The sequence below is a fragment of the Alligator sinensis genome, unplaced genomic scaffold (genome assembly GCF_000455745.1).
Source record: "Alligator sinensis unplaced genomic scaffold, ASM45574v1 scaffold611_2, whole genome shotgun sequence".
Taxonomy (NCBI): domain Eukaryota; kingdom Metazoa; phylum Chordata; order Crocodylia; family Alligatoridae; genus Alligator; species Alligator sinensis.
In genome coordinates, this window is record NW_005841869.1 from 405,975 (window position 1) to 418,418 (window position 12,444).

General features: G+C 55.7%; 1 protein-coding gene across 3 annotated transcripts in view; it reads right to left on the minus strand.

Moving 5' to 3' along the window:
• The window catches only part of GPSM1 (G protein signaling modulator 1), a 100,983-nt gene extending 88,545 nt beyond the window's left edge, over positions 1-12,438 (minus strand). For 2 of the 3 annotated variants that reach the window (XM_025193741.1, XM_014526590.2), the window contains exon 1: positions 12,375-12,438. In XM_025193741.1, the coding sequence (XP_025049526.1) occupies positions 12,375-12,436 (62 nt within the window). In that variant the 5' untranslated portion in view covers positions 12,437-12,438. Of the gene's footprint in view, positions 1-9,290; positions 9,317-12,374 lie in introns of those variants that run through there. The other variant, XM_025193736.1, reaches the window with a different exon arrangement.
• Positions 12,439-12,444: the final 6 nt, after the last annotated feature.

The following is a 12,444-nucleotide window of genomic DNA, read 5'->3' on the forward strand; positions in this document are numbered from 1 at the left end:
GAAGAGCAGTTGCATCCTCCGCCCTGCTCGCGGCTTTAATTGGAGGGCTTTTTTTAAATTCCCATCACGTGTTTCAAGCTGCTACTTTTTTTTTTCCTTCTTCTTCTAACCTCCCCAGACATCCAGCCCCGGTACGGGGAGCCGACAGCCCTGACAGATGACTCCGGGCTTGCTGGAAACCAGCTTTGCACAGCCACTGCTTCCTGCCCCCGTGCCCCTCACCCTGCCCCCCCAACCCACCGGGAAGCCGAGCTCTATCGCTTGCAGTACCAGCGCCCGTTGCACACATGTCCTGCCAGCCGCTGGGTCTCGCCAAAACCCAGGTGATGCAAGATGCTTTTGGCTTCAACTAAGAAGCACCAAATATGCCCTACAGCCAGATTTACTAGGCGGCCAGGGGAAAGTCAGGGGCAGCCCCACTGAGCCCCGTTATACACGGCTGCATCGCGGTCAGGGGTCAGAGCTTGCAATCTTTAGCAGAGAGGTCCATGTTGCACTTCACAGCCAATGGACCAACCCCCTCCCTGGTATTGCTGCACGGGGCGGTGACTGCTTGGGGTCTCAGCTGCGTCCAAAAGGGCTACAGCGCAATGCAGGTTTCAATTTGGTAGAAATTAAAGGGCCCCATCTGAGAAACACCCCCGTGGCAATGTCTTCCCTTCAGGCTGGGCACTGTAAAGCCAGATGGTACCGCTGGCCCGGACCTACGATGTGCCAGTCCAGCATCCGGTGCAAGCCCCTTCGCTGAGGCTTTGAGAGCGTCCGCACAGGAGGCAGAACGTGAGCGCTAATCACAACGGCTCACTTCATACCTTGACTGCTGGCCTTGTCCCCACTCTGCCATTATCAGGCCATCGCAGGGACCCAAGCACCGGCTCAGAGGACCCTGCCAAGCACCCATGCTGCCAACCTCCAGCCAGGAGGCTGCTCCGGCTGTCCCGACAAACCGTCCAGCGGCTGGCCTAGCAAAACACAGGGGATTGCAGAACAGCCGGCTGCCCTTCCTTGCACCTCGGGTGCCATTTCAAAGGGCGATCCATGATACGTGCAGGTCTGGAGATGCCTCGCGGCCCCATCTACATTCACACTCCTTCTGAGGCCACGCATTAGTCGCTCAAGGGCTTACAAGGCCAATTCCTGCTTATCTCCCCCCCGATCAAGACCGACCCGCTTTGGCAAACAGGGCACTGCTTGGATGCTTAGATTTCACACTGATCTTCAGAGCATTATCAGCCACGGTGGATTATGTTCCCGTTGCGATGCTGCCCAAGCGTATGCCCGGTCACCAGATAAGATGGATAGTAGCTGTGCTTTACAGCGAGAGGCAATCTCTGGCACCGTTCTCCCGTTCCCCTCAAGCGTGCACCTTATTGGAGAATAAATGGCTCGTTTCCTGGTGCTCCACTGCCTGCGATGTGACAGTCGGGCTACATGCTCTGCTGATGTTACCTGCACCGATGCATGGGGGCAGCTGGCGTGCAGTGCACGCAGTGGCATTGCACGGTCGCAGTTGGCTGCAGAAGCTACTTCCCTTAGAGAGGAGCCACCAGCTTTCCCCCTCACCCCTCCAAGCTGCTCACACCGTCACTGCCAGCCTCTCACCCGACTTAGGAGCCAGCTCTGCCAAAGCTCCCACCGGCGAGGCCACTGCTGGGAACGAGTTTGGGAGGCTGCAAGGGGCAGCTCCGCCTGCCTGCTGGTCCCCGGGTTTGTCTCGGCCACCCTCCCTCCCTTGCCATGCCGAAGTCTGGGAGACAGCGACCGTGCATCTCGCTTCCAGCCGAGGGGTCTCCCAGGGGTGCCACAGTGTTACTGGAGGGATATCCACCCCCTACATGTGCACAACGCCCTCGGCATGGCGGGGAAAGGCGAGATCTCGGGCGCTTGCTGGAGCAGCTGGACGGCTGGTAAAACCGAAGCAGGCAGTCCAATAGCTGGTGGCACAGGCTGCGGCAGCTCGCTGAGAGCAAGGCTGGAGGAGGGTGGCGGTGCCCCCGAGCATCTGGCAGCTGCCTGCATGTGGAAAGGCTTTCGTTGCTCCAAGGAATGAAGAACCAGATTCCTCCCTGCTCAACACATTCCTCGGTAGCCCAGGAGGCCGGCCCCGGGCTGAACGCCCCAGCAAGGAGTCCTGGTTCACTCCCATTTGATTATAGGCTGCACAAGCGGTTTTCTGCCAGGGAACAGCCTCTAACCACTAACTACTCAGACCCTGCGCGGTGGAGGGATGGGAGGAAACACAGCCCAGAGCCACGGCCGCCCCCATCCCCAGAAGTCGCTCCAAAAAGCTTGGATCTGGACCCAGGGTGTGAATGGGGACCAGATGCAGAGTCACAGCCCTTCAGGTAGGGGAAACACAGAGAGACTGATAGCAGCAGGCAGGTATTTTACCCTCTCAGCCCTGTGCCAGGGAGTCTGGGAAACTGCAGGAACTTGCTACTAAACCAGCCTAGGCAACCATAGCCAAAACCTCCAAGATGCAGAAAAGAAATCAGCCCAAAAAGCAAATGTAAGCTCAAGAGCTGCACCAACTCAGGGGTCTGGAAATGGCAAAGAATTCTGCAGACACCGAGCAGGGCAGGTGCAAATCCTGCATCGACCTGCTCTAAGCACAGCCCAACGTCAGCCCCTGCATCTGCAAGGGCTGGTCGCAACCACCGTGGCAGCTCCGCATTTCGGTACTGCGGCACTACCAAGGTGAGGGGCCCTGCCCCGCAGGCCTGGCCATCACCCAGAGCCGACCAAGTGCGAGAGAGGAGGCAGAGATGGAGAGACTGACCTGCTGTGCAACCCTAGGGCAGAGGGAGCGGAAGTGCCAAGGGGATCCCAGTGCCAGGTCTCTGCAAGGAGCCGCAGCAGGCAACCTGCACTTGCACCTGGTTCATGGTGGCCTGGAGCTCCACTGGCAGGCAGGCAGGAGGGAAGCAACACAAAGCCTCCAGCACAGGAAACAGGCATTGTCGCTCAACACAATGTGCCTCCCAAGAGACCGGCCACGCTGCAGCGGTGCCGAGCGGAGAGCAACTGCGCACAAAACCCAGTGACGCACCAAGAGCTCCAGCCCTGCAGGCCTGCTCCCCCCACCCCCCATGTCCGGGCTTCCCACACCGCACCTGCTCGGCCAAAAGTCATATCACAAGCACTGCCCAACACTAGCAACAGCTCTGAATGCTCTTCTGCAGCCTGCTTTGCTCGCCTTCTCCATGCAGCAAGAGCATCCCACGTGTGTTGGCGCTGGGTCGGTGCAGAAGACCCAGGAAGCCGGCCAGGACCTGGGGGAGCACCGACCTGCTAGGAGCAGAGGGCCTCAAGGGTGAAAAGCCAGAGGTGTGTGAGTCCATCACAGGTGTCTCGCAGGACAGGCTGCTAAGCTTTCCCACGAACGTCATCTTGGTGAGGTAGCGTTTCATGCTGTGCGAGAAGCGAGACCTGTGATTTTGGCTCCCTAGGGTATGAGCCTTGAAGTGAAGGCATGCCTGCGATGGAAAGGCATTTTGATGGCAGCTGGGAGTGCTCTGGTTTGAAAGAGGACTCCAAAGCTTTGAGGGAGAGCGGGGGGGTGTCTCCAAGCTGCACGCTACCGTGCCTTGAGTATGCGTCCTTCCGTGACAAAAGGGGTGAGAACCAGCCCGTGGAGAGCTCTTCGCCCTGCACTTTAAATATTTCCTTCTGCAGAGTCCAGATGTGCCCAGCTCCCTACTGTGTGTGGAGGTCCCTTCCCACAAGGAGAGGCTTGCTCTCTTTCCAACAGGCTCCACCGTCACTGCCGTACTTGGTGGCTGTTGCAGCCAGGAGACAAACACGGTGACAAAGGACTTCCAGCGCAAAGCGGGTGCAAAAGCAGCAACCCCACGCTGCCTTGCTGGCCGGGGACTTGCCAAGTCAAGGATCCTTCTTGGCTTAGAGGCAGCATGGAGTCACTGCACCAGCGTGGTGATAGGGCACCTGTGTCTGTGCTACTAGGTGCACCCATGCGCCCAGCTTTTTGCATGACCGTCACCCCAGTGTCCAGGCCAACTCCAGCTCAAGGTGGATCACAGCTCTGTACTCGCTACTCCTGCTAAAGGTGCCCTGTGACGATGTATAAACCTCCTCCCCACTGCTCTGTGTTGCTGCACAGCTGCCATGTTCCACCCCAGAGCTGGTTGCATTTCAGAGGCATGGGAGGACTCAATTTTCAGGCTTCTCCTCTAAGCACTAACTCATTTTATCTCTCTTTCCCACCCTGGCTCACTGCACTGAACAGCAGATAAATGTGGCTTAACATCCAAGTAGCTGCCAACTGGATTATATCTGCTTTCTTTAGCTTTTAGTTGGGGGGGTGGAAAATCCCATTTGTATCAGTTGAGCCTAAACTAGTTAGAAAATCACATCTGTCAAAGAAGATTTAATTTAAAAAGTACCTGACAGCGGGGAAAACTCAGACAGTCAATGGGATGATTTCCCACTGAGAGTACAAAAATAGCCCGGCTCAAAGTCCCACAGACTGATTTCGTGGTCAGGCTGTGTCCCCTGCATGCTAAGAGGTAGGATGTCATTTTTGTTTCGTGGCTTCAGTCAGCATGTTTTTGCTAGCAGGGAGGTGGCTCTGTATCCCAGAGGCTGAGCTGGCTGGTCGAAGCGCGGTGCAGGAGGGCAGGCGTGGAGCAGGGGAAGGAGGAGAGCTTGGGCAGGGACTTGAGTCACGTTGGATCCGCAAACAACAGATGAAGAGATCACAGGACAGCCTCCCTGCCTCGAGCGGCCTGGCTGGGTGCAGCCAGCTCTATCCCAGGGCTGGAGAGCCAGCCGGGCTCAAACCACTTCTCAGATCAAGACCAAATGGCGCATCAGTCGAGCTACCTCAATCATGCGACTTCTGGTCTCAACTAGAAAGGACGGGGTCCGGTCAGGACTGACATGTATTGGCTGAAGCCTCTTGGGGACTCACCTCTCCAAGCATCTGCTCCCCATTCAGGGACCCTGGAAACACCAAGTTTGTAGGCACGGAAATCACTCCTCTGGGCCATCGGACACAGGGAAAGCCAAGTGCTGAGAGCAAGGGGGTTCCCACGTAAGATTGGAGCCGGGAAGACCTTGCCCTTCATGCACAGGCCTGGGCTATTTTTTTTAATCCGAGTGAGATTTGCAATCCTGTCAAGGCTCTTTATAGACGAGCACCGCTCCACTAGCTGCAGCCCCCAAAAACCCTTTCCCATCTGCATGCCACATGGCACCAAAGCTGCATGCCACATGGCACCAATGCAACCGTGGCATCCAAGACCGCAGGCCCTGTTCGGAGGGAGCAGGACTGGGCTCCCCAGCCTCAGACTCACCTAGCCATCTTCGACTGTCCTGCAATCAACTCTGCTTTGGCTCCTGGTGAAGAAACGGACCAAGGCAAACCCTTTTCCTTTTACAGCCTCACATAAAGCCAGAGCAATGCAACTGTCTCATTGCTGCTACGTGAAGGGAAAGGAATGCAAATCACACCAGCACAATCAATCCATCACCCCCTCTCCACTTTGCCTAGGTGTTTCTAATACAGGATTTGTCATCTTGAGTGCTCATCCTTAGACCGAACATACAGCTGGGAGGGTTGCGGGGGGAGGAAGGGATGCCTGTAAAGAATTTCTAAGCAACTTTTCTGCAACCAACCCATTTCCCAGCGACAACAATGGGTTTCCATCCTTTGGTCGTCACAGATGCATGCCAGTCCCGCTTTAGAAGAGGAAATCAAGCCAATCCCTAATCCAGCGGTTCTCAGACAGGGTGCCACGAGATCTTTTCAAGGGCCATGCAATGTTAGCACTGTTAGGGGTGCAAATACGATTCACAAGATAAACCCGGAGGTTTCAAACAGAAATCCACAGTGGCGCAAACAGTTTGAACTGCTGTGGTCCGAGTTCTCTGCAAGAAGTGCTCTATTATGGTATTTTTCCTTAGTCAAGAAGTGAGTGAAACCTAAAAGAGCTGACCTTTTCCAAGGGGTGCCTTGAGTCTAAACAAAGCTAAGGACCAGTTACACTGCCAAGCAGCACAGAAATTTGTCCCAGTCCAGAAGGTTTGAAGGGCAGGTGGGTGGTGAAGAAGCTGCCAATTAGTACCAAAGCTGCAACCAGAGCCCTAGGGGACTGGGAACGGGACCGGGACTGGGGGCACGGGCATTTGAATAACACCAGAGAGTACTGACCCAGTGGGGTCAGATCCCCTGACCTAAGTCAGCACCTTCCTATCGCCCCCAGAGCAACCAGAAAACAATCCATCCCACGAAGGTGGCATCCTGCCCGCACCTTTTTCTCAGCCCTTGCCCTAGCCAGTGCCCATCGGTCCCCTCCTACCATCACTCTAGGGGTCTTTCCTATAAGCAAGACCATACAGGGCCCTTCCCAGCACAGCGGTCACTCTTCGGTGGGCGCTACGGCAGCTTGCCAGCTGGCACGAGGCCCGCATACAGCAAACCATCGAGCATCGGGGCATCGCTTGCCAGGAAGGGCTGAGCACTGCTGCAGACGCCTCATTTCCAAAGCTCATCTTCCAGTCTGCAGACTCGGAGGGCATGCTCTCCGCACACACGCCTCTAAGTCAATTAGGCTTATTTGACTGAGCTGATAAGAAGAGGAAAGACTGCCGCTTCACGCCTCACCAGTCACCCGTGGCATGAAGCTCCGTTCCTATTCCCTCCACTTGGCATGAGCCCATTGTACAGTGTAAAAGAAAGACTTGAGGCCAAAGGAAAAACAGGGTTTGCTCCTGCTCAAGGGAACCCAACAGAATAAGCAATGCGTCTGGCATAAAAGCAGAGTTAAATAAAGCTAAATCAGCACAGGGAATAGTAACACTGCATCTTAATTTGATGATTAAAAGTTTCCAATGCCCTAAATTTACAGTTGGAAGGCTTTCCACTTACCATGGAGTAATTATTTGTATTACAGTAATGCTGAATTTCAAATCGCACCGGGACCCTACAGTGTCAGGCACTGTACGTGGACCTAGGGAAGGCTCCCACCCCTGGACAGGATCAACTTTATGCTCTCCCTGCTCAGGTTGTAAGAACAAAAGCTCTTGTCTTATTGAAAGAGGAAGGAAGGAGGCACAGAAAGGGTTAGCGACTTGCTCCAGTGCTCATTAGGCATCAGTAGCAAACCCAGAAATTGAGCCTAAATCCCCTTAAGCAGGGGGCAGAAACCCCAGGCCAGCCACTCCCTACAGCTGTGGTTTATAGCGAGTGCTCTCTTGGATGACTGCATAACTCATGCATGCTGGAGCTATCAGCAAGTCATTCAAGCCATCCCAAAAACAGATGTCAACAAAGCCCTTCTTCCAGCCCAAGCCATCAGGTTTTTGCTTAGGCCCCCTATTATGCAGCACAGCTATTTCAGGAGCTGGTGCGTGCACTGCTTTTCATACTCCTCTGCCTGGAAAGCCAGGCGGCTTTAGTGCAAAGAGGCCAAATGCAGAGACCTATTGAACACGCACTGCACATGCTTATGACGCCAATAGAAAGATGCAAATTAGCGTTTCCAAATGCAATACTCAAGCAAAAAGAAAGTCTAAGAGCAGAGCTAAAAGCAAGGGCCTTGCATTGCAAAAGTGCTCCCAGCTTTCTCATCAAGTTCTAGCCTTCATGATCCAAAGGATGTTGAACCTGTTGTTTGCTGCTGGGCCAAACCTGTCTTTTCTCCCGTTCCATATGGGAGGGGTCATTTCTAGTAGGAAAATCCGTATTTTGGGAAAGAAGGAAACACAGGTGGGAAGAACAGAGGTTGTCTGGAGTTTCCTCAAATTGCTGCAAAGGCGGCAGAGGACTGGATTGCTATGTTATACCCGTCCTCGGGTATTCATCACAATAATGGAAGAGTGTAGAAGAAAGAATCGAAGCAACTGGAGATGCGGTTCTTAAGGCGCATCTTGAAGGTATGCTGGACACGTCTGAAGATATTTTGTCAAGAGCAGGCTGCAGGAGGAAGTTGCTGATTAGCATCAGAAAGAGACAGTTGGAGTTCCTCGAACACGTTATGAGGAAAGAGGAAATTGAAAGTCCGGGCGTAAGTGGAAAGATTGAAGGAAGGAGCGATCGTGGACGGCAGAGGTTGTCTTATGTCAAGAGTTGATCTAAATGGATGACTGTATCGATACTGGAAACTCTGCATGCCTCGAAGAGACCAGATCTGCGCAAGACTATGCTCACCAACATCCTGTTTGGATATGGTACCTAGAGAGCGCGAGCAGGCAGAGGTGCAAAAACACGACCATCACGCAAGGCAAAAACGGGTGTCACCGCGATGCGGCCACGCAACCTGACAGATAAAACAGGCCGGTCGCTCCCCACTGTGCACGGCTGCTGGTAGTCTCCTCTCCAAAACGAAATGGCATAAGCCTCATAAACCTCTCTCCACCCAGTTCACGCCAGTTCCATGTGGGTGCTCGTCCTGTCGAAGAGGGTGCTGTCCTACCTGCACTTTCTGAATCCGCTCCTAGAAAATTATGCGTGGCTAGTTCCTTGAGATATCTAGAGCCCGTCAGGCAAGCAACACTGCAACCACTACATTTTCCAGGCTAGCTTTATCATTCTCAGGTCCTGCTAGCAGCAGAGCGCGCCCGCCCGGCCATCCACCCTACTCTCCACCCAGCTGCTCGGCTTTTGCGGTAGTCCCGCTTTGCTCTCTGCTCCAATGCAGAGGCTCAGCTGGCTAGTTTTAAGCTGGCTCATACATACCTATGTAGTCACAGCAGTGCCCGCGTCCCTTAGTCTGTGTGCACTGTTTCACAAACCTCCTTTTCCATGCAGCACACAAACTTTATTCCTTTAGGTGGACAGTGGCAAGTCGGGCACGAGGCAGGCAGCACAACAACAGACAGGTCCGGGAGCAGAAAGCAGAGCAGCAGTTCAGACAATGGGCTGGCCCCCAATGCTCTAGACGCTGCAGTAGTCGTTCTCACCAGCAGCCTCCAGTACACTCAGAGAGATGGCGAGGGACTAGAGCAGCACACAAAGCCTTTCCTTGCAAGATGACCTGTTCAAATCCAGCCAGGCAGATATGGATCTGATAATCCTCACCCCGTGGTTGATCTCAGCCCACTTCTGACTGCACGACTGTCTGCCAAGCCTCCCCCTCCGTGGGCAGCTGCAGCTGCACGGGCCGCAGGCGCCTTCCAGCCGTTACTTAACATTTGTTTAAGAAAACTATTGCAACCAACCCACCTTGACATAGAGATGCCATTATTTTCTTTTGTTCCCACTTATTTCACTCTGGATGTCACGGGTGCAAACACCAGTCCCCAAATACAACGCACGGACATTTCCTTACCTTCTGGACATTTGCTTCTCCAGAAAGAGGTCTGAATTGCTTTGGCAAGTGCTGTGATGTCTGCGACCCGTCCAAAAAGAAATGCAACCACTGTTACTACAGATGCCGGCTCTTCCCAAGGGAACGTCCCCTCTATTTAGATGGATTTTGCACCCCTCAAAAAACTGGTCCAGTGTCATCAGAGGAGGAAATGTGACGCACCTAGCGCACTACTTTGGGGCCCAGCTTGACTGCAATCATGCAACATTGCCATGCAAGCGAGGGGGAGCCTAGGAGTCTGTGCCAGCACTTCTTGTCTTTGGAAAGGGAACCACCGTGCATCTGGTGACCCCACGCAAAGGCAAGTGGGTAGTGCCCAGCTCCTCTCCCCTGGCACAGCAGAGTGCTCAAAGCCTGCTGTAAATACAGCCCCACATAAAGCACCTCCAGCCAAGATGCACGTCTCAAAGCAGAGCGACGCGGCCTCCTTTCCCCCCTTCCTCCCCAGCTACGGTGCCCAGGTTTGCTTGCATGTAGACAGCAATCGCCCAGACGCACCATCCATCATTCCCCCGATTAGGCAGCACAAAGGTGAGCGACTAGACAGCGCTCCTTCGGTGACGCAGCACGGCAGCTGCACAAGGGAAAGGCAGATCTGGCTCAGCCCTTCAGCAGGGCTGAACTGCGGGCTGCTGTCGACTTTTAGCGGAGCATTTGATCGCTAAATGTTAATCCGTCCTCACGCCCCCTCTAAGAGGCAGGCTTTATTATCTACATTTCTCAAGCGGGGAAACTGAGGCGCCGAGCAAGGATGTGACGTTGCAGAGGGAGTCCGCGTCAGAGCAGGGACGGGAGCTCAGTGCCGCATTCGCACCTCCACAGCGGGTAGTAAATCCTGAACGACTCTCAGAGCCCCCTTCATCCCACTCTCTCGCAGCACACTTTGCCAGTGCGTAGGCTTGATCTGGTCTAATCTGATTTCCATGGCTGTCACCTGAATTTGCCATTGCAGGATGAGACAGCTGCATTCGTGAGCAGGGACAGGGACCCCAGCGTGCACACCGTCCCAGCCACACTCAGGTCAGATCAGGTAAATCACTGCAGAGATGCAAGGTGAAGATGAAGCAGCTTTAGGACACAATCAGAGGAAAGGGGGCATGTTAGGAAGCACAAAGGTGAGGGACTAGACAGCGCTGCGGGGGTCTGCTGACGTCCATGCCAACAGCGGCACCGTCGGGAAGTGCGACGGAGCGGACCAAGGGCAAAGACAAAGCTGGGAGGAGGATGCTCTTTTCTCCAAGCCTTCGTGCCAGTGCTGCATGCTTCTGACCCAGTTGCGCCAGGATCTCACATTCGCTCCACGTAAGATTGGTAACGTGCCTGTGTTGCGAATTCGGCGCTGCTCCGCTGGACACGTCCCCGTCTCTCACCCAGCCACACGAGTCTGCAGGACGGCCTTTTAAGAGCCACCTTCAGTGCAACGTCCTGGACCAACGCCCAGCCTGCTCTTGGATCCATATCTAACACGAGTGACGATGCAGGCCACCTGGACCCAGTCGCTGGGCTCCACAACGGTTGCTTTTAGGGCTGGCGTGAACTCCCTCGCGGTGTGCAAGGTCACGCTACCCGACGCTGGCAGGGCACCAATCTGCATTCCACGCTTGTCCGACAATCCCACAGCAGCTAATGAGATTTGCAGGTGCCTGAAGCACGTATAACGAGCATCAGATGACTTTGCTGGCTGACGGGGATGTGACGCCTAGTAACAAGAGCCAGAAGGACATCACAGCCCCCCTGTACTGGGTGAAAGCAACCCCAGAGATTTGGAGGAACAAATAAATTTCACATCGTGTCCAGACAAAGCCGCATGAAACCACCCCAAATCATGCGTCAATCCAGGCTCATTCAGCTTGCTAAATTCAGGCACTGTCCTGTTTTAGGTGATCACGGGCTGGTGGCCTGAGTTTGGCATGAAGGTATCAGCGTCCTCCTTTGCCCTCCTAAATCACGGCACCCGATCTACCCAAACGCGTCACAAGCCCCACGCTGCCAACAGCCACCTTGGGCTGAAGGGCTACGAGGGGTTTTGAATGGCGGCAGAGCGAACCCTGTGCACGGACAGGCATGTGTTATAGCCGAGCTACACCCTTAGTGCACGGCCCAGCACAGACGAGTGCAGAAACGCTGCCCCGAAAGCCAGGCAGCCCCAAGGCCCGGAGGGGCAGTCTGCAGAGCCAGCTGCACCCGCGCCCATCAGTGACAGCTCTCCCTTCTGAGCTGCGGAGAGGAGCCAGCAAACAAGTGAAGCTGGGCTTGACCCTGCCCTCTGATCCCCCCCTTGCGGGCACAAGCAGCCCAGGAGCCACGTCAGGGTGGGGAAGAGCAGCCCAGGCTGGCACTGCTTCAGTCGAAAAGTGCATGTGCAGAGCAAGGAGGGGTGCATCTGGGTGCCAGCACCGGTCCGAGAGGCCAGAAGGAAGCTGGGGGCACCCCAGGGCCCCCCTAGCCAGCCCCACCAGGGTCCCGAGGCACGCGGCTCCCTGCCTGCCCTTCGCCAGCCGCGGAGCCCCGAGCGGGTGCAGGGTGCATGGAGCAGGGTGCATGGAGCGAGGAGTGGGGTGCTTGGAGCGGGGTGCAGGGATGCAGGGAGCAGGGTGCAGGAAGCAGGGTGCAAAGATGCAGGGTGCACGAAGCAAGGAGTGGGATGCACGGAGCATGGAGTGGGGTGCAGCATGCATGGAGTAGGGATGCGGGGTGCAGGATGCAGGGAGCATGGAGCGGGGTGCACAGAGCGGGGATGTGGGGTGCACAGAGTGGGGTGCAGGGAGCGGGGTGCACAGAGCGGGGATGTGGGGTGCACGGAGTGGGGTGCAGGGATGTGGGGAGCAGGGATGTGGGGTGCAGGGAGCAGAGGAGTGGGGTGCATGGAGCAGGATGCAGAGGTGCAGGATGCATGAAGCAGGGTGTAGGGTGCATGGAGCGGGGTGCACGGAGCAGGGATGTGGGGTGCAGGATGCAGGGAGCGGGGTGCATGGAGCGAGGTGCAGGGAGCGGGGATGAGGGGTGCAGGGAGCGGGGTGCAGGGAGCGGGTGCACGCGGCTCACCTGGAGTGCAGCCTCATGGCGGCGGGTCCGGGCAGGCGGTCCCCCGGGGGCGGCGAGGCCATGGCGGGCG